Source organism: Embiotoca jacksoni, unplaced genomic scaffold (assembly GCF_022577435.1).
Source record: "Embiotoca jacksoni isolate LCO1_2020_lvr unplaced genomic scaffold, fEmbJac1.0.p SCAF_38, whole genome shotgun sequence".
NCBI classification, from domain to species: Eukaryota; Metazoa; Chordata; class Actinopteri; family Embiotocidae; genus Embiotoca; species Embiotoca jacksoni.
In genome coordinates, this window is record NW_027185390.1 from 1,645,737 (window position 1) to 1,667,895 (window position 22,159).

Sequence of the window (22,159 nt, forward strand, 5' to 3'; positions counted from 1 at the left end):
CCATCAACACCCAGTCTGCTCCTTTTGTTTAGTCCACAAAGAACAAATACACGAGTGTTATTGCCATACTTTACTTGGTATTAGTTAACGTCCTTGTGGTAAAGCAGCCGGGCTTCTTGGAACAGCACACAGAGAGGTGCTTAATGGCTTTGTGGTTTTCAAAGGCGTGCTAGAAAGTAGTTAAAGAGCATTTTTCAACAAGGCGCCTCTGAAAGGATGCAGTGTATTTATTCTGAAAGAAAATGAGACACTAGGTCGGGGAGTTATTTGAAGAGTGACTTTGCATAACTATTTTCAATACACAGCCTTCCCTCACAATCACCTCCATTAACGGACTGTTAAATATTGACTTTTATTTGGTCTAAATGCTGGAATCTGCTTTCTGCAAGTTCTACAATAACTCACAGGAATCAATTTCAGGACTAAACTCTCCATTACAAGCACTCGTGTCTTTTCAAGGTTGTAATTTTTCACTTTAATTCACTGCTGCTTCCTCCAATCCTCCGACCCCCTCTTTTGAGAAGATCTATCTGGGTTGGGTCACCGGTGAGGTCGAGCATCAGACTCGCGCCGCTCTGTGATGTTTCAGACGGGAGTACATTTACCCTAATCCTGTGACAAACCCACTTGGCTTTAAGCGTAAAAAAAAAAAAAAAAAAAAACACAAAGTGAGGGACACATTCGCAGCCACATCTGAGAGTGATCAGCCAGTAAGCCGCAGAGAATTACAACCGGGGGGGGGTTTAGACGCAGATGAATCAGGCGTTATCCCAAGGTTACATACTGCGGTTTGATCTATCAAAACTGTATTTTTTTTTTTTTTTTGGAGTCACCACATCGGAGCACGAGCTTGAATAATGATGATATACTTTATTAGTTTCAGCGTGGCAGGGAGACCAGAGGTCAGACTGAGCCACAACTCAGCTGGAACTGGTAGCACTTCCGAGTCTAGTCCAAGGACACAGAATCACTTGAACTCCTGCATGACGAAAGGTGTATTCAGGGTGCCACTGTGCAAAGACACTTCTCTTATTTTCTCCCACGAGACTGATTCTGTTGTGACGCATGTCTTTATAAATAGCTTGTGAATGCTGGACTAGTATTAAGTGTATTGGTCTGTTAATCTGTTTTGCATGACCCTTTTTATGCCTATTAAATAGAATTACATTCATCCATTGGTTTTTGGTGCAGCAACCATGCTATTTAATACCCATTAGATGACGATTTTTTTGTCTCCTCCATATATTGTAAGAATCTCCAAGAGGAGGAGCTTCGTAAAACTGCTACAGAGCTTCCCAGTCTGAATGAAAAATACCGGAAATTGCATGATTTTTCCTTGTAAATAAAATCTGATAAAAGAGCTGTAGGAGAGTGATGGAACAGCTCCACAATGAAATGCAGAACGTGTTATAATTGGTTGATTATGGTTCAAATAATGTTGTATGTTTTGCGCAGGAATTGCGTAAAAATACGCGTGCGAACCAAAAAAATAAAAATAAAAATCTATCGAAAGCTGTAGCCCCGGGCTTTTATTCTGAAAGTCTCCTTCCAGATCTCCTGATGTGTATTGCAGGAGGCTTGACGCCGCTTTCCTTCCAATGTAGTCTCCCCTCCACGGCATGCAAATGACCGAGCAACTCCAATATATCGCAGATTTGGGTTAACTACACAGAGCGCGCGGCGCGGCGCAGGAGCAGGGCACCGTGCTCGCTTTCGTGATTTGAAGTGGGCTGTGCAACAACAACAAAAAAAACACAAAAAAAATGAAAGAATAGCCTCGTTTCAATCCCAACACTTGTTTGTTTTTGTGTTGTGTTTGCCTCGAACCCGCAACTTAAGTCAGAATTAATTGTGGGGAGGCTGGCTTGCGCTCATCCCGGGACCCGGAGCGGAAAACCTTCAACGCGACCACCGACTTAGTGCGTCGGGATAATTAGTGCGGTGACAGCTGGGGGGGGGGAAGACTGTGGAAGCAAGGGGATTGACGGATCCTGTGAAGTTTTTTTTTTTTTTTTTCTTCCTTTTTTTGTTCTGGTTTGTTTAAGGAGCGTGGTGGACCTGAGAGAAACTGCTTCCCCTCTTATCTCTCCGATGCGTCGGTTCCACCGCATTTTACCGATGGACCGAACACGGTGAAATTTGGACCTGGCTTCCTCTTTTATCTTCAGTTTTAGCCGGTAAGACATATGAGGCAGAGTCTGTAAGAATGTATGTGTATATGTTTAAAAAAAAAAAAAAAAAAACGCACTGTAATATGCTTTATGATTTAATAATTACTTTTTTTTTCCCGACCAGATGGGGCTTTATGGGGACTTTATTCTGCTTCTTTTTTTTTCTTTTTTTCCCCAACAGCCTAAGTGATAAGGAATCCAAACTGTCCATTACGGACAGGTTCTAACTCGCTAAAGTATGTTACAGTACAGTTCACACCTCCACCTTTACCCCCCCCCCCCCCTTAAAAAAAAAAAAAAAAAAAAAAAAAAAAAAAAGGTGCACTCGTACAAAATGCAATTGGCGATAAATTAACAGAAAAGACAGGGCCGATGTATTTACATGTGTTTATGAGGAGATAAGGAGCTATAAAAAAAAAATTAAAAAAAAAGTGGTCGGACTTGACAGAGAAGGACCAGTGAGTTTTCCTGGGGGGGGGGGGCTCCATTACCTCGAGCACACCTGGCTCTCTGCCACACGCAGCTCCTGTATCCTACGGCGCCGTATGGTAATCCTGACTGGTGTGCCTACACGCTGCCTCCTATTACCATAAAAACAAGTTCAAAAAAAAAAAAATTGAACTTTGCTTTAAATCTTTGTTTTGTTTTTTTTCTCCCAGTAAAATTATACTCGAGCTCTGCATGAGAATAGATCCTTCATTTATCAGTTTCCTCTTTCTCTGGCGTTGGTTAAATATAGCTGTGGCTTTTGAATATTTATAATCCCAGGTCACAGGTGTGTTTTAATTGAGACTGCGTCGTGACTCCTCTCAGCTCAGCCAATCGGGAGGCGTCATTTCTCTGCTCCAGTCGCCCTCATTAAGTGCTGTACAGTACTGCTGCCATTCCTGGCTCCACGGTACATCACGGCTGATTAGATAAACGTGAACTCCCAATTATTCCTAATTGAATCAGGTAGTACTTTGTCCTATAGGGCTACTTTTTATTTTTATTTTCTATGTTCTCAATTAGAGGTTTGAGTTTTATTCAAGGGCAAGTTAATGAGGAAAGTAGGGTCTAATCAGCTTCAAATTCAGGAATTGCATAATTGAGTCTGGGTCCAAATTTGTTGCTTGAATCAATGGCTAATAATCATATGGTGTGGTGGTAAGCACTGCATACCATGCATGTATAAACTGCTTTAACCCCATGTGCCTATATCATTTCATATTCATTATTGATTGGTGGTTTTTGAAGAATCTATGTGGGCCAGTTTAACAAATTATTCAAAGCTCAGGATGATTTTTTTTTTTTGGTTTATTTTGATGCTGCTCTTCCAGTAATCTTTTTGTTGAAAGATCTGTGTCACCATTTGCATTCACAAGGATTGGCACCAGGCTATTTTTTTTTATTTATTTTTTTTCTCCTGCTTTGTAGGACCAGTGGCTCCAATAATCACCCATCCACAGGGAATTGTGGCTCCCAAAAAAAAAGTGATCTGCTGTTTACACGTGGATATCAGGCGACGCAGTCCTGGTCAATCCCCCACTGAACAAACCGTTTTCATTAGGGGACACCCAGATATGTGTTTGAATAGGTGTTTTCATGTGTAAAGTAGCCAAAGGAAAATTAGGCCTGGCAAGGTGTGTGAGCTGTGTGCACATTCAGCCCATCAGCTCAGGGATAGAGCTGCAGGTCAGGGGGAGGCGGAAATGTGAAAGTTTACTAATGCACGCTATTTTCAGACAGAGAAATCCTGCAGATATATCGGAGTGCCTCCTGCTTCTCGAAGACACGGAGGAGGTAGGCAGCACGAGCCCACAGAATATTGAATCAGTCAAAAAGAAAGAAAGGGCTGGAACAAGGGGCAGGAGAGTTGAACTATCTATTGCCTCTTGAGTGGGCGGATGTCATAATTATCATTTCTCCGGGATTGCGGTGGAGGGCCGCGGGCGCTGGCAAGGATCTCTGCAGATATGTGGGTGTAGTGGTGGTGTCGACCCTGCAGGGCAAGCCACATCACTTCCAATGCGCGGGGAGAAGGGACAAGTCCCGCCGTAATTGGTGCCTGGGAACGCTGCAGGGCGCTCAGGGAAGTTGATAGACGGTCAGGGCGAGTGCGCTGTCCGCAAACAAGGCTGGGGGGAACGCACACACACACACACACACACGCACACACACACACACACGCACACGCACGCACGCTGACGCGCGCACGCCAAAGCAATAGAGTGCAAGGGGAGGCCTCTAATCTGCTATACCATGTCAGGCTGAAATGAAACAACCCCTAGCTGGACGCAACAAGCCTCACTATCTCGCGATTCTCTATGTCCCAGTCCCCCTTCTCATTCTCTGTTTCAGCCCCCCCACCCCCTTCCCCGAGCGAGAGGCAGCCTGACTTTAAGTATAAGTAGATGCACGCAACCGTTGGTCGGTGACCTCCAAGGGAGTCGGGATACAAGGAGGAAAGAAAGACGACTCCCCCCTGCCGTTAGCCAGGTTCTTGGTATTTTCTGCTTCACGTCTTGCTGTGTAACTTGGAATAATTAGCAGGTAGGACTTTTTGTATCCTGTTACAGTTCTTCTTACAGTCAGACAAGGCATTCTGTGTCATTTAAATGAGCTGTCGCCCGCCTGAGCCCAGCCACTCCTTCGTTGAATTGCTGTTGTCTCAACCACCTGGAGGAAAATAGCTTCTTTCGCGAGGTCTTGCTATAAAACTCTCTGTCAAGAGGAATATAAAAGGTGGGAGCTTCAGGCCAGTGGATGTCTTATTGGAGCCTGGCGAGTCAATAGAGTTGTCCCAGGGCTCCTCACTTTGTTTTCTCCACGAGAGGAGCACTGGTGTTCCTTACTTAAAAAAAAAATATTAGGAGCTTCAGTCCAAATGTTGGAACAGCTCTTAAAACCATTTTCAGCACCATCGATTTGGGAACTTTGTAGATTTGCTACTGGTTAATGCTTTAAAGGCACATTTTCCATGGTTCTGTCTGTTTTTTGTTTTTAAAACATTCATTCATGACAGGTGTTGAGGCTCCTACCTTATCTATCTATCCATCCATCCAGCTGAATGCTTTATGAATATTGAAAAACCTGCTGCTCGGGAAGTCGCTCAAGTACGACGGGCCGTGGTTAGCATTCTGATGAAATGCTCAGTGAGCAGATTATTTAGGACAATAAACACCCCGCTGCTTTTGTTTGAAATGCAACACTCCCTTCTGTTGCACCGGTGTCACGTGTGATATGCACACATCTCTTATGCCAGCCGCACAGTACACAAGCCGTGTTGTCTGTAAATGCATTTAATCTCCCGTTTCTGTTACGATTCGAGGCATTTTATCTGACTCCCGAGTACAAATACGGACTTAAGGGTGGCGTTCAGGCTTCTTTTTTTTTAAATTTTTTTTATTTGACTTTGGAGTTTTCTGTGTTCTCATAACAGGTTTGAACAAGATCTTAGGATGCTGTCCAGCCTCTGCAACTGCCCGCTGTGGCATTCCTACTTAATTGGTCTTGAAAGGTCTTGTTCAGTCGGACGGTGCAGGTCAGCTCAAGTCTCTGTAGTTGTTAAGTCATCAGACACTCAATTAACTCAGCCACAGTACCTGATCTAAGAAAAAAAAAAAAAAAATAAGAAACGGTACATGCAGAAAACAAGCCACCTTGAGCTAAATTTGAATTAGAATTGCTGTCGAAGGTGTCCAGGCGAGACTTTCATGTAAAAATATACCCATTTTTTTTTTTTAGCCTTCTATCTATCAGTCTAGCTCAGTATTTTTATCTTCTGAATGGAGCTGTGTTCGAGTCCTCTGTTCACATGTTTCCCACTCATCAGTCCAGAAGCTCTGCCTTTTCCAATGAGTCTTGTTATTTCCATCAGCCTTCCTCTGGATTTCCTTCAGGCACAAATGCGCATCAGTCTGCTCCGAAGTGTCCAATAGGGGGGAGTTTTTGGTTTTACTGGCTCTGCATCATAAAGCAACTCATACTGATCCCCAGTATGACACAGGAATGAATTATGGAAGTGCCTAGTGAATAAATTCGGCCGCATGAGAGAGAAAACGAGAGAGAGAGAGGTGGGATAGGAGGTATACATGATCCAACCAGTGATTTTCTGTCAGAGGTAAAACTTGCCAATGCACGTTTCCCAAACAGTAAGAGATAGTCTGTGACTTTGTACTAATCTTCTGTCCTGTTATTACTTTCTCTCTGGAACACAAGAGCCGAGGGGGAAATTTGGGTATGTTTTTGCTTGGTTTGCTGAAAGCTAATCCACAGGGCTTAAAGCCGGGGCGCCATTGCTGTGTGTATTTATTTGATCTTTTCCATTTTTGTCATGAACAGGCGTGGGCTTAGCATGCGCACCTCCTTGTATAAAATGTGCAGTCACTTTGGACAGTAATCATCGTCAATGTTGGCAGTGCAATTACAGATGCCACGCAGAACTTTTCAAAAGTGTGTTGTTTTTTTGTTTTTTTTTAGTCGCCTTTTTGATGAACTATCACTTCACGAGACACCGTTCAGCTGTTACTAATGATTACAGCCACTCGCAGATGTGGTTATAAAAAAAAAAAATGCTTATGACTTTATTATCTACTTAGTCCAATTAGTAAACTCAGAAGAGCTCTGTTGAAGAATTGTAAGCATACAGTACAGTACAGTTAGGATGCCACAATATGTAATATGCCACGTGAGAGATGTACTTGAGTTGTATTTAGTATGTGTGGCTCTAATTTCATGTATTTGTAGTTGTATTAGAAGGTGATACGAGTATTTAGACAACAGTAGACATTTATGTTGATGCAACAACTCATATTTTTTTTTCAGATAGCCAACATTACTTCTTTTCTAGTTTCCTTTGCTATTTCAAAGCAAAATGAAGTCAGTTGGGGCCAAGTCATGGAATATCAGGGAATTTTGTTTGCACGTTGAAATTTGAGTTGCCATTTATCGAAGTGTAATATTTTCCATGTTTGCAGCTGAAAACGTGAGCTAGTTATTGTCGACGTGTATGTTTGACAGAAATTGAAAATGTAGCTCATCAGACTGCCAGCTATTTGCGGTTATTGTCAGATGAATTCTTTGCATCCGCAACCAGTATTTTGACATGTATTTAACTATTTTCAATATCCTCGCAAACAGGTGCATTTTTCAGCCCTTTTTTTTTTTTTTTTTTTTTTTTAACAGAAACATTGTTGTTTCTTGTTTGCTCAGCACAACAGTAGCCTGTTTTCTGTTCATTGCAGGTCGTGGAATTTCAGCTATTTAGTCAGTGAAAGTCAGGGAATTTGACATTTGACTGAGAGTGGGAACCCGGTGTCATTAACCTATCCGTCCTGTCGCACTGGTACGACATGGTGTTCTAGGTGGTGCCCTTTTTCTTTGTTTGATCCTCAGTAAGCAGGTCTGTCTACCTATAACATGTGGCTCCTTGGAGACTGAAGTTTCAGTATCAGATAGCAGATCTACAGCTATTTATGGAGTGAATCATAAGACTGTCATTACCATTACCCTGTGGCCTTTTAGCGAAGGGTTGGGTACTTCTTTTTAAATGGGCAATTGAAACAGATGAGAACAGATAAAGACTGAAACGTATGACTATGTAAAACATCTTAATTTTAGATGAGGCATGAAATTACTAGCTGTATATTTCTCAACAACTAATAAACTCAACTTTTCAGAAGTCCTTTCTGTATTAGTACTAGATTCTATATATTTTTAACCAGACTTTCCAGACACAGCTGCCTCTGAATTGAGTATTCTGAACCAATTTATTTCCAGGTTGCCAGACCTGCTGGTGAGTCACTCCTGAACAGAAACTGTCCCTTTTTAAAGGCACAGTAAAGTACACAGAGACAAAAATATATATATATACATCTGTTTGGTGCAGATGGGTCTCCTTACAAAACATACCTTGATGCCACTCTACACTGGTGTAATCCGCCTGCTCATTTCTGGAGAACTAATTACTGCGCATTAGTTAAACAGACCATTTGAAATGCAAGCCTGCTAAATCACGCTTGCCAAGGGAGCCGAACCGCCCCCCCCCTCCTCCCCACCACCCACACCCCTTCTTCCTTTCCCCCCCTCCGCTCCCCACGCATCCTTTGTGCTTCTATTATTAGTTCTATCGTGCATATGTTCTCGATCAGAAATGAAAGCCCACCAGCAGAGAACGGGCAAATGAGGAACGCAAGCACACAAGGTAGCGAATAAGTGGAGCCGTACAGTTGCATGGGTTTGTGGTCGCACGGATGTGTGAGGTTTCTATCGGTGTGTCATGCCCCTCTGCTTATGCGTTGCCGTGTGATCAGCTGCCAGCTGCTTGGAGCACTGCACGACACGAGAAGAAGCACACAGCTGATCACGGATGATGTTTCTGAAGATGCAATCCTTGCAGCAGCCGGCAGAGCACAAGCTTCGATTCCCCTGATCACTAGGGAGGTGTGCTTCCAACACAGCCAAACAGATCTTTGCTTTAGAACGGGGAGAAGTCGGCGGAGGAGCCGTGGGTTGCTACAGCTTCCAAGTGGAGAATGCGCGGTTTGATTTAACAGTTAAAAGCATGCGAGTTTGCTAAAACAAATATATTGGGTATAGAAACCTAACACATACAAAAAAAAAAATCTCCCTGCTCATGGTATTTGATCCGTGTTATGTTACTCCAGATTACAGTTACATTTTCGCTTTTATACATGCTTATAAAACACCAACATTATTTATGCGGTTCAGTCAGGGAACCGCAGACCTCACTGAATTAAAATGTACTCTTGCAACCTCCTTGTTGTCGAGATCCATTAATCACCATGACTGCAGGTAGCCTAGCAATGAGAACCGAGGTCATAAAGTGTTCAGACCTGAGGTGACTGTGAAGCTTTTTGTTGTTGTTGTTGTTGTTAACAAGTTAACAGCCCACAAATATTATGCAATATCCACAAGACATCTCCACAATGTGCTTGTGGAGTGACTTGTGTCAGTCTTAACGGAGTTGGGAGAAAGGCTCGAACTGTCGGGTGCCACTAGGGATAACAAGCCTTTCATACTTATACATCAAGTTGCCTCATGCTACAGAAAAAAAGGAATTAGGCTCCTGCCTTATGGGCTATTTGTGTCTCTGGCATGCTTTACTTCCTTTGACAGAGACGGGGACAGAACACGACTGTAGCTGCGTTCATATTATCTAAAAATAATATTCAAAACTGTCAACTGGATGACGTGCGCGTTACTCGGTACAGCGCCATCCAGGTTTGTGTTGTGTTATTGTGTCTACATATTACGTATGCGTGTCCATTCACTGCAAACTGTGACAAATGAATAGTTGATAAAAAATAAAAAAAAGTGGTATTGCAGTGCTGTGACCACCAGGTCCACGAAGCGTGCAACATCCTTAGAAAGCAAGGGCATAGTGGTTCCTCGGTAAAGACGGCACGCTCAGTGTAAATGCAACTTTAAAACTCCACGTTTTGACCAATCGTGTCGAAAACAGAATAGACGGGAAGCACGATGTGTTTGCCGAGTTCATCAGCAAGGGTTTCTGTAGCTCCGCTGCTTATTCACACTACACTGACAAGTCGTGACAGTTAGCCCAGTGTATCATGCCTAATTAAGCCGGTCGGTGGTACGCAGGTAGACAGCCGAGGAAGGAGAGAAAACGAAATCATGTAGGAATGGTAAGCACGCGAGGTGATTTCAGTCGCGCGGGCGGTGCAACCAAACTTCCTGTCTCGATGTTTGCTTACCTTCCCGAAAACACTGAATTATTGATATCTGCAGAACTTGTAGCTGAGCCTCACCTCTGACCCGAGAGTGAACTTGAAGTCGAACACAACAGTTCTGCGCAGCCTCATCTGTTGTCCATCTCGTTCATGTGATGTTCGACAGCCGATTCAATTGGCTGTAAATATCATCTTCCTGGAAGTAAATTGAGTGCATTGATCATGAGTGACTGCGGAAGAATGAGCCATATTCTTTCGAGCAGTGTGTCTCTGAGGCATATGAACATGTGTATTCATGACTTGTCTGGGTGTTGGGAGTGTTGGCTAGAATAACATAGAGGAGGCCTTGTTACTGTGACATGACGATGTGGCATTGGACTCAAGCTGATGGGTGTTCCATGATATTATGGAGCTCTTCACTGCACTGGAATAATACAACTCACAACGGACCCAAATACAGCGCTTTCTTTTCCTGGGTTTGTTGTGGACAAAGCCGAGTGTGTATGTTGCCGTCGAGGGGCTCAATGTGTGATGAATACTCCATCATCGCATTTTTTTTCTTCCCTTTCCCCTTCGCTGTCCTGCCCTCCTCAGCTCCGCGCACCTCTTTTTTTTAAATTTTTTTTTATTCTCATGTCATTTGATGTCGGAGGATGAGTTGGCCTCACTCACATGCATGAGGAGAGATCTCATAGGGCCTCAGTGGATCTCTAATTGAATTGTCTGAACGGCAAGAGTTGCACATTTGAATCTGTAAAAGAGAGTGCAGCGGAAGACGGGCACCGGAAGAGTGTTTCATCTCGCCGCGCCCTTCACGCTGAGTTCCATGCAACATTGATTGCCTGAAAAATGGATCAGTTAGAGAAGTCTGTTTGAAATACAGAAGAAAGAGTGCATCAGGCTTTTGCCTCTCCGTATCAGCTCACTGCAGTGTTGTCATGCAGTATGCGATAAACATCTCTTAATAGTTTTTTTTGTTTTTTGTTTTTGTCGTTTCATATGGTCCGACAAGCAATCAGGTTCACAAAGGTGAGTGCCTCGGGTACCATGACCGCCACCAGTCTCCTCTGCAAGCGATAATTTCCGAAAAGAAAACAGCCATGTTATCACTGTCCACACAATACATGTGTGACAGGTTTGACAAATTAGATGTGTCATCATATTTTACCACATATTATTTTTCACTGATAAATAGATGGATCTCAGAGAGAGTGACATATCCTGATTTCGTTTGTTGGGTGAAAATAACAATTTCGTATCTTGCTGTGATGTTTGAAAGACTTCACAAATGTGATGTCCAAGCCTGTTCCAAGTTCTGTTAACGTGACTTTTTTTTTTTTTTTTTTTATCACCTTTTATATATTTGAGATCATCTTCATGTGCTTACACCTATTTTGTGTATGCAAATACCAGTTTTTGTAAATGATCCACATGAGTTACTTGTCATTCTGAGAGATTTTTCAGTGGCAGGTCTCCCTATTGTTGTTGTACCGCTGTGCAGGCCGACTCAGCACCAGATGTCCCTGGAGGCAACGACATGCAACACATTTTTCTGGTGTTTTCTGTCTGATGTTATAGTAATCCCCTGGAGAAATTAGTAAGGGAGGGGCCGAGACATGATTAGTGCACTTACTTTGAACTTTTACTTCTCTCTGTAGGTAGATTGTCTACGATATTTATCGTGATTTATTTATTTTATTTTGGTCAGAGAAGTGAGTTCAAGATTATTTTATTCATGTAATGATTAGCGTTTCATATTCAGTTGAATTTTCTGTAATATTTTTTCTGTGGTGTGAGGAGTGTGAGTGCATCAGTTGTGACAGGAATGTTTACAGTGACCTCAGGGTGTATGCCTGAATGCCTTACAGATGCTGAAGATAGTGTTGCCTCGCTTTTCATCAATTTCGAGTTTACCCGACGGCACAAAAACAAAAATACGCTTCGAGGGACATTAAAAGAGTCAAAAAGAGAACGAGAAGGTTAGAGTTAAGTTCTAACTTCAGAGAATGCTTCTGAAAACTAAATGTGGAGCGGCGATCTTATCTCAAAGGTTGTGTTGTCTCCTCAGGTAACGCGCATGTGGAGATGTGGGCTAGTCAGAATTTCATGCGACTTCGCTCCACCACTCATCTGTCTATAGCCAGCAAATGCATTAATATATACATTGGTGTCGAGTGACATAATTTAGATGGACACTGTTTGATCTCCGGTCATATTCCAACACACATTTTGTGCCACACTACCTGATTTTTAAGGCACACTCGTGTCCAAACACCCCCAGACAAAGTGCCCCACATCTCAATGACTTTCAATAGGGAGAAAGTATTGTTTATATGTATGTCAAAAGAGAATCAGATACCATTTATAGAAGGATTATGAGTCAGAGGTTTCAGTCTCTGACTAACACGGGCCGTATTGGCTGAACTAGACTTGCCCAGTCTTGCTCAAATGAAGCCTTCCAGATGCGGATGGTTAACAAGAACAGCTGTCATCTTCCCACATCTCACCTCTTTGAAGAATCGTGTGCGATAACGTCAAATATCGAGATGATCCTTGATCTCGGAAAAATGCCTACACTTCTCCAACCAGTTCCCCCCCCCGAGAGAGATCCAGCCTTTGATCCACTGTGATTTTAGTCAAGTTAATGTAATGGATCTCGATGTGGTGCCGAGGCTGCTCATCATTAAAATCACAGATAGGCGTTTCACTTGTCGTTCAACCTAATTTCTGCTTCCAGTGGAGTCGGAATTATCTTCTTTGGAGCCGGGTTGGACAATGCTGCTACCAGATCCTTTGGTTCAGTAGAAAAACATAAGCAGATTACCAGTGTAAGAGATGAGACTGATGAATATATGCTCGGTTTATGATTGGTTCACTTTCAGTTCACTCTCGTGGGCTGGTTTCACAGTGAAGACATAGCTTTTCAGTCCTTTATGTTAAATGCCTGTTATAAATGTTACTTTGACATGGACTGAACTGACTTCTGCATTTGCATGACTCACTCTTTTGTTCACATGAGTCTGCATATGAAGCCAAGAGAAATCAGTCAAACGAGAGCCATTTAAAAAAAAAAAAAAAGTACCATTATCCCGCTGTGAGTCACTGGAAGAAGACGCTCTTACTTATTCGTATTGCTCGCCCTGTGAAATGTATTTACGAATTGGTAAAATGTAGTGTCCAGATGGACAGTAGGAATCTGAGTAAAAAGACGCTTTGTATGGATAATCAGGATTCCCATTAGCTGCTACATAGGACACAATACAACATAGATTAAAGAAGTGCCACACAGGGATAAATCAAAAGAGCACATCTGACTGATAGCTTTGCGAGGATGTATTTAAAACAGTACTATTTCCACAGAATATAAGGTTTGTAGAATGGTGGGCATGAAGCTATATTTATTATATATAAGCTATATATTTTTCATGCATTTTCACTATTTAAAGACAATTGGACACTCCACTTTCATCTAAGATGAGTGTCTTCTCTTCATGCATGTAATGCACTCATGAATGACATTTTACACTATTACACTTTTACACGTACAACAACCAAAGTTGGTGTATTTTAACACATGAAACTTGTGTGACATTTGAATCACTGGGATTGCGTCATCTAGAATAATAGAGTCTGTGTTTAGCACGATGCATTTGAACTAAAACAAGTTAATGCCTTTTCTTTTTTTCTCCCCTCCTCCCTCTGCCCACGCTTCTGTCCTTTCTCCACAGATACCTCAGACCGAAATGCTGGCCCGTATCATTTTCATCGGCTTGTTCCTCACCGCGGCCCGATCCCAAGATATCCATCCCTCAGAGGCATCATCCTCTATTAGTGAATCTTGTGACTCCTTGTGCTCCTGCGAGGGGAAAGATGGCATCCTTCATCTTAACTGCGAGCAGAGAAACATCAGCAAAATCTCCCAAATCAAAGTCCCGTCAGGTGTACCCTTCCACCTGAACCTTTACAAGAATGACTTGGTCGAGCTGCGTGCCGAGGAAATGGAAGGGCTTAAGAATGCCCTTTCGCTGCACATTGGGGGTAATAGCATACAAGAGCTGGAGCCCGGGGTCTTCAGCACTCTCGGGTCCCTGAAAAAACTCCACATAAATAGCAATTTCCTTGTCACTCTGAAAGAGGACACTTTTCAGGGCCTGGTGAATTTAGAGTTTCTCCAAGCTGACACAAATTTTATCCGGGTCATTGAACCGGGGGCCTTCAACAAACTGATCCGCCTCAAGGTCCTCATCCTCAATGATAATTCCATCGAGTTTTTACCCAACAACATTTTCCGGTTTGTGCCCCTCACTCACCTGGACTTGCGCGGCAACAAGCTCCAGACACTGCCTTATGTGGGCTTTTTGGAGCACATCGGACGGATAATGGAACTTCTCCTGGAGGACAACGAGTGGGTCTGTGACTGCGATATTTTACATCTAAAAATCTGGATGGAGAACATGAGGGCCCAGTCGGCGATCGGGGACGTGGTTTGCAGCACTCCGCATCACCTCAAGGGGACCATTCTGGCTAAAGTCAAGCGGGACATCCTCTGCCCGTCCCATGCCGACATTAACCTGGAGGAGCCCTCCAAGTCACTGGATATGGTTGTTACTCCCTCATCGAAAGTGTCTCAGATTCCCAAGCTGATTAACGCCAAAGATGACGCCAGGGCGCCGACACCATCTCACATTCCCGGCAGTCCTTGTGTGGAGCACTGTTCCTGTCACAATCACCCTGTGGCTGGCTTTTTGATGCATTGTCAGGACCGGGGAATTCAAAAGATCTCAGATATCGGAATACTTCAACATAGCCCAACTAAACTAGTCATGACTGGAAATATGATTCAGAAACTGTTGAAGTATGATTTTGTCACGTACGATACTTTAGAATTACTCAACTTGGCGAACAACAGAATTGATTACATCGATAACGAAACTTTCCTCAGCCTGAGCAGTTTGAAAAAACTCTATTTGAATGGCAACAGAATCGAAAAACTCTTCTCAACGATGTTTGTGGGACTCCACAACCTTGAATACCTGTATCTGGAATACAACCTTATCAAAGAGATTGCTCCAGGCACATTTAATCCCCTGCCAAACCTGAAGCTGTTGTCATTAAATAACAACCTGCTCAGCTCTCTTCCAGCGCAGATATTTCGCAACGTTCCCCTCACCAAATTAAACCTGAGGAAAAATCTGCTTATGCACCTGCCAGTGAGCAACGTGCTTGATCAACTTATCTCGCTGGAGCAGATTTATTTAGAGGACAACCCATGGGACTGCAGCTGTGACTTGCTCAGCCTCAAACAATGGGTGGAGAAACTGAGGAAGGACACAGTGGTGGGCTCCATTTTGTGTCACACCCCAAAGAAAGTGATGCAGACTGAGCTAAGGAGCCTTCATCATGACGTGCTCTGTCCCGGTTTAGGGACCTACTACCCTATTCCCCCAGGTGGGGAGGAGAGTGTGACGACCACACTGGGGCCCGACAGCGACAAGAGGAATTTGTTCCTCTCACTCACTGACACTATCCCGCTCTCTGTGCTCATCTTAAGCCTTCTTGTTTTCGTCCTCATGATTATATTCTGCTCCGCCGGGTTGGTCGTGTTCGTGGTGCATCGCCGGCGCCGCAGGGCAAAGAGAAAATCAGCAGAAGAGCAACCTAGAGAAAACACCAGCGGCAGCTCCCCCATTCACCTGCATTACAGCATGTACGGGCAGAAAACTACCCACCACACTCTGACGCAAAGGACGGGGTCGGCCTCTCTGTACGAGGAGAGGTCCCACAGTCCCATCGTGCAGATCTGTCGCAACCCCACCTACTGCTCCCAGCACAAGGAGCACGACGCAGATTTGGATTACAGCCTGGACGACCCCAGCACCAAACACCACGTCTGTCGGAGTATCATGGAGAAGGAGAACACCTCCCCTCTCACGGGGAACCCTGGCTCCAAGTTCCGTCCCATGACCGGAGAGTGCCCGGCGGAGTTCGTCACTCTCGGGAACCCCAACTCTTTGTACAGGAACATTCTGGAGCGGGAGAAGGAGCTGCAGCAGCTCGGAATAACGGAGTACCTTCGGAAAAACATGCCGCAACTCCAGTCCGCTGTGGACATGCAGGTGCCGGGACACCAGGAGGAGTTAAAGCTAATGGAGGCGATAATGTACTCGAGACCACGCAAGGTCATGCTGGAGCAAACTAAGAATGAGTACTTTGAACTTAAAGCTAACCTGCATACTGAGCCAGACTACTTGGAGGTTCTGGAGCATCAAACTGCATTTAACTGAGCTCAAAGAGAAAAGACAGCTTCATATATCATGTTTGAACCAAGTGCCTTGTCCTGTTTGCCCTCTTGTACTTTCCACAGTGTGAAAAAACAAATATATATATATATATATATATTACGGGCACATCTCTTTAAGTTGAACTGTAGCACAGAATGTATCTGGGTTATCCTTCCGTGACCTTTCATCTGTCGACAGCCATGTTATGTAGCTGGTGAAAGGTGTAAAATATTTGGCCAAATGTGACTCGAAGAAGCTGTCACAGTCTGTCGAGGAGCCCCGGCTTCCAAGTCTACTCAATTAGCTATTTTTTTTTTTTTTTTTTGCGATTGATTACATTTCCACGGTGTTACTGCAGCCAAATGAATTGATCCACGCAGCACACCCACACACCCCGACCCCCCCCCCCCCCCCCCCCAACCCACTAACCCGATATCCTGACCGGATAAAGCAGATGTTTGGAAAGAAGTTAGTGAATTTCAATCAGCACTCGACCCAGAATTGCTGTTTAATCAGTCTATCCTGACCCGGGGTATGACCTGATTACACCCTCTATCAACATAAGCCAGCTGGACCGCTGCAACCCCCAATGCTCATTGTGCCGTAGTCATCACAAATTTGCCAACTGTACATTGGAAAACAGTGATAGGGAGCGCGGCTCCACCGCTTGTCCCGCTGTCACTCCATTGATCCAACAGCTGCAGTCACAGCAACTTTATTTATTTTATACAAGCTGATAATATTCACAAAGATGTTTTGTTTTTCTCTTTATCAGTAAATAGAGCACTTCAAGTACAGTATATACACAACTGTAATCTTGTAAAAAAAAAAAAAAAAAAAAAATGCATTGCACTAATCAAATGCCATTAGATGGTGCATGACAATCAAGAGTCCTACTGAAACATTTTGTTCATATTTTCTTTTATTATTTCGGAGAAGAAATGAGCCACTAATGTGCGTGATCATTCAGTGTGCGCTTGTGCGGGTGTGTATGTGTGTGAGGCTGTGCTTGATGCCACTCTTTTTGCGTCTGACAACACATTCAACTGCATTGCTCCTTCCTCGTGCTGGCATCGTGAGAGTCTCGAACTGTTTTAGAACTGATTGGAGGCGGGGCTTATCGACCCGTTAGAACATTACTGGTGACTGACGGGCGACATTTATCCAAAAGCGAAGCTCCAGTTTTCACACACGGACAACCTGACAACGGACTTCATAGTAAAAAGCAATGGACAGTTGGCAACTGACATCCAATGTGGACATTGCCGTCATTCAGGATTTATTACAACACACTCATACGTCGATACTCTCGGAAACTCGTTCAGATTTGAAACAGTTCATGTAAGCACACACTCTGTAGCTTTTCTACTAGATTGAATTATTTATTCTGTATATTTTGTATATACTTCTGTTCCATGATATCTTTTGGTTTTTGTGTGCCTTCAGTGCTGTACAGAATATAAACAGAAGTTGTAACTGAAACAGGAAATAAAGAATTGCAATATTACACACAAGTTAGAAAGTAATTGATGGCTAACTGATGTGCAGAGAGGTATACCTTTATACATCCTGCCTCTTCAGTGCAGTATCACCACTAATTGTGACAGCGGGTTTCCAGGCTGAAAAAAAAAAAGAAAAAAAAGTGTTCTCTTAATCTGTTATCAGCCCTCCACAGTGCATATATATATATAGATATAGATATATATAGATATATGTATATATATGAGCATGGATGTTCTTGTTTAAACAATGTTTGGTTCTTTCCCTGCTGTGTGAATAATTTAGCCCCCCCATGAAGGCTCAAACATAGCCCTTAATCACACAACAGTGGCTGCAGGCGTTTTCACCAGCCATGCTTTTCTGCATGACTTTCATTTTCTCTCTCTCTCTCTCTCCGGGGAAAACAGTGGACCCTCTCTAATTCCTCCATTTTCCATCATAATTGATGTATCTGAAGTTCCTTTTGCAAGAACACACGCGCAACCTTGCGGTTTGATTGCCGCCTGACGTGCAGCGCCCGCCTCCCCATCCGGATACCCCGCGAACATCAATAAATACACGTTTATACAATTTGTATACACGCACACGTTTTTTTTTTTTTTAAGGTAGGCAAACTCAAAGAGGCAAACGACCAGCGCACACACACAGCAGGGAAGACAAATTATCTTCTGCAGCTTGATCCTGTGAGACTCATAAGCAATACACCCCTCCAAAGGTGAGACATTAGCAGAGCATAACTGTGTTCAGAGAGATTCTTTACTTCAGGGGCCAACTTCAAATAAATGGATTCATTTATGAAGTAAAGCTCATCGAGATAGCGTCATGCAGCAGCACTGCAGAAGTAAAGAACCACAACTCAAAGAAGGGGTAATGCAGCATATAACGTATGTCAGACAGCTATAATGTTGTAGTTGCAACCGTTTAATCAGCTAAAATCCCGAGCTGGGATTCAGAAATTGAATATGTGGTGCGGAGTTTTCTGTAATTTGTGCTCACTCGAGTGAGAGCGACCAGTCCACCTGTCAAGAAGTTTTTGTACCTTTTGAAATAGCAACATTTGATTTAGACTTGTGTGTTACGTAGAGCTGCCTCGCCTCGTTTTCCCCGACATTATACACATTTTCTTCTCCTGACTTTCCCGTGCACCTGAGAACAAGATTATGTTAAGGACCTCATATTCTAGTCACAGGTTCCTCCCATCGAGTAGGTGATGTGAGGAGGTTTCGCTGCATAAATTTGCACAACAATTATGAAAATGGTGGTACATTAGGGGCTGAGCACCTCTTGTTCGCTATAAGCTGACTTACCTCTAATGACTGTGGATGTTCATGTTTAGATCCTGCAAAGAGATAGTCGTCCACGCACTGATGCACTAACCGTCATCATATGGAGAGCAATTATGTGGAAACAGCTGCAGAAATTCACAATAAACCGGAAAAAAAAAACCATAATGCGCAACCAGTAGTGAAAGTTAGACATAAAATGCATTACTTACACACATAAGCTCGACTCAGGGAGGCAAACAGATGCCGACCTGAGCTCCAACAACACACCAGCAACCAGCTGTGACTGTTTACAATTCATTTTGAACTCTGCCTATGTTTGTTTTGCGTCACGGCCGACAAGGAATCACATCTCGTGATCTCAAATGTAACCACATAGACTTCCTGGTCAGATAGCAGAAAATGAACAAATAATGCTTTTCATATGCCAAATAACACCGCTTATGATTGAAATGTTAGTGTTTTATGTTTCCTCTATTGATACAGGCAGTAAAGGGAACTTAGTGGAGTATCCCATTTGTTCTGCAGATGATGTATTAGCTCTTTTAGCAAAGCGCTTCCAAAGAGAGATATGAAAAAAAATCGATATCATCTCACCCAGTTATTATTTATAAAATGCTCTATCTGTTCCATCGTCCCTGCGGCCACAATACATTAATATTCATATCTGAGAGCACAACAACAGAACATCTCTTCTGGGCAACAGTATCGATCGCTCGTTCGTCTCTTAGAGATTCACCGGGTTCTTTTTGTAGCGAGCGGCAGTCAATTGATGTCTCGCGTTCCATTCTTCAGGCTGCGGCATTGCTTTCTCTCCTCGCCTTTAATTTCTGCTGACATTTAATGAACAGTGAGTGGTCGAAGTGCAGAACAATCCCACATATAATCAGATATAATTGCCGGAGGAGCTCCCCCCCCCCCAAAAAAAAGGGGCGAACACATGCGAGAGGTGATAAGATGTTGGACGAAAGTTGGGAATTAGGTCCCGTTCCTGCAGGGTGGGAGAAGTATGTAGAGACTTTACTGAAGAGTTGTGATGCTGCAATGAAGACACTTCTTAGCTTAAGTGTCACAACTAAAATCCCTGTAGGCATAAATGTGGGCTGCAAATGACCTCATGAAGCTCAACTTCTCATAATGAAAACTTTTTTATGACATGTAAGTATATTTTATCTGGGGATTTTTCTTTTCTTGTAGAGCGGTATCTGCTGAAACATCTCCGCAGCGATATTACGAGCTGACGTGAGGAGCTTTCAAATTCCCTCCATGACATCTTTTATCATTTGAGTCGACATGTGGTCACTTTAATTATTGGGGCACGATTTGGAATGAGCTCCACGTCCATCGATCAGACCAACCGTCCATTTTTCTTTACTGGCTTGTTTTTAGAACTCAGGGTCATGCCAGGAGGGGTGGGGGGGCTATCCCAGCATGCACCGGGACAACGGCAGGCAGACGTGCGTAAAATGCTCATGTTTATGTATAAAATGATGGAGATTGAGCACGTCGGAGCAGAAAGATTTGTCCATTAAAACGGCGATTGATGCTGTAATCGCTGCCAGAGGGGTTTCTAATGTATTCAATCTCCGGCAGGTGAAATAAGAAGGGCATAACAAATCAAAGGCGGTATTAAAAGGCACTGAAGTGACAATCCACATGCTGTGTGGGGCATTCAGGAAATACAAGCGTGAATGAGGCGCCATTATAAGTGGCGACTTTGTCTCTCAGCACGCCCCCACTTCCTGACTGAACTGTTGTGGGTTGCAGAGCTTTACCCCGAGGGCGATCTTATGATACCGCCTGCCAAGCGGAGCAGCTCGCTATGAAGCCGCGGACATTGAACCCCGATCCTGTTGTTCGCCTGGCTCACAGTTTAAAGACAACCGAGCCGGTGACCCAATTTCAAATCCGAACATCACAAGTGTTTAGTCATGGGATGTATTGTGCTGAATCTTTTGTTGCGAGCAGCCTCTCAGGTGTGGGGGATATAAACTGTGTGAAAAGAAGAAAAAAAAAATCCCTCATTGCGAACACTAAAACCGTCCACTGACAATATATTTTTGAATGTCCTGGATCAGTTTCGTGGTTTGTTTGTTGCAGACTGTTGCTTTACACTGAGGTGTTTTCAGTGCTAATGCTGCTGTGTCACACTCGTTCTAATGCCACCATTTTGCTGTGCAGAAACTATAGTTTCTCCACCACCCACAATGCAATGCAGCCAATACAGTTTGTCCTCGTCTAAATGCTATTCTGACTACGTTCTTAACATGCAAATGTCATTGCTGGAAGTTCAGACATGTCCTCTGGCATTCTGGGATGGGAAATCACGATCTGGACCAGGAACCAGCTATGGACTTTATATAAAAATAGACATAGAATTCAACTCTGTAATAGAAAGTCTTTGCGGAAGTGCTTTAAAGTGCAATATCGCTGATGGCCCCCCATGGCTAAAAAACAACAACAATTGGCTCCCATTTAAAAGGCATCAACTTCCCTCATGAAATATAAAGTTAATATAAGTCATTATGATGTCATACACTAAAATCACTCCTTATGTTCAGTCTTCTGAAAATAATCCCATCATTAATTACACATTAGGCCTCAAAGAGAGGTATGTTTGGGTACGTGCCTGGTTTGATTAACATGCCTGGGGTGTAGTCAGGTTTCTGTTGTTGGTGGGCGGGGGGGGGGGGGGGGGGGTTTACTGTCCTCACTCCTCCCCAGGACATTCAAATATGGTCAGTTCTGGCTCCTAAAAACCAAGATAGGTTTGACGAAAATGCAAGAATTGAGGCCTCAAAATCCCACTTCAAAAACCAATGAATGAGTTGAAGCCTAAAACCAACCAAGCAGGGTGAGAGTGGGTGCCGTCCACCCCAGAAAATGGTAAAGTGCAGCACTTCGTTGTCAAATAGCTCCTGGAATGTGTTGCACATCCCAGATTGACGACATATAAAAGCAGAAGTATCGAAGGAAGGGTTTCTTGGCTTGCGTGCAGCATTTTATGAGGTATCACATACAGCACAGTGAAAATGGATGGAGAGTAATGAAGGAGAATGTACAATGTGATTGAGATCGTAACCACTTGATGGATTAAACAGTGGGTAACATTGGGGGCAGGGACAGGAATAGATAGGGTATTATGAATGGCATTGATTTGTTCTGTTCCCTTGAAATGACCTTTTTCATCTTAGATCAATTGGAAAACAGTTAGTCTCTAATGAAGTCCA

At 43.4% G+C, this 22,159-nt stretch overlaps 1 protein-coding gene across 1 annotated transcript; it reads left to right on the forward strand.

Annotated features, from left to right (window-relative positions):
* The first annotated feature begins 1,642 nt into the window (after window positions 1-1,642).
* On the forward strand, window positions 1,643-17,818 carry slitrk6 (SLIT and NTRK-like family, member 6). The gene is made up of 2 exons (XM_069166375.1): window positions 1,643-2,177; window positions 13,594-17,818. Exon 2 carries the CDS (start codon window positions 13,609-13,611, stop codon window positions 16,147-16,149), a length of 2,541 nt encoding a protein of 846 aa, XP_069022476.1. The 5' UTR covers window positions 1,643-2,177; window positions 13,594-13,608; the 3' UTR covers window positions 16,150-17,818.
* The last annotated feature ends 4,341 nt before the right edge of the window (window positions 17,819-22,159 follow it).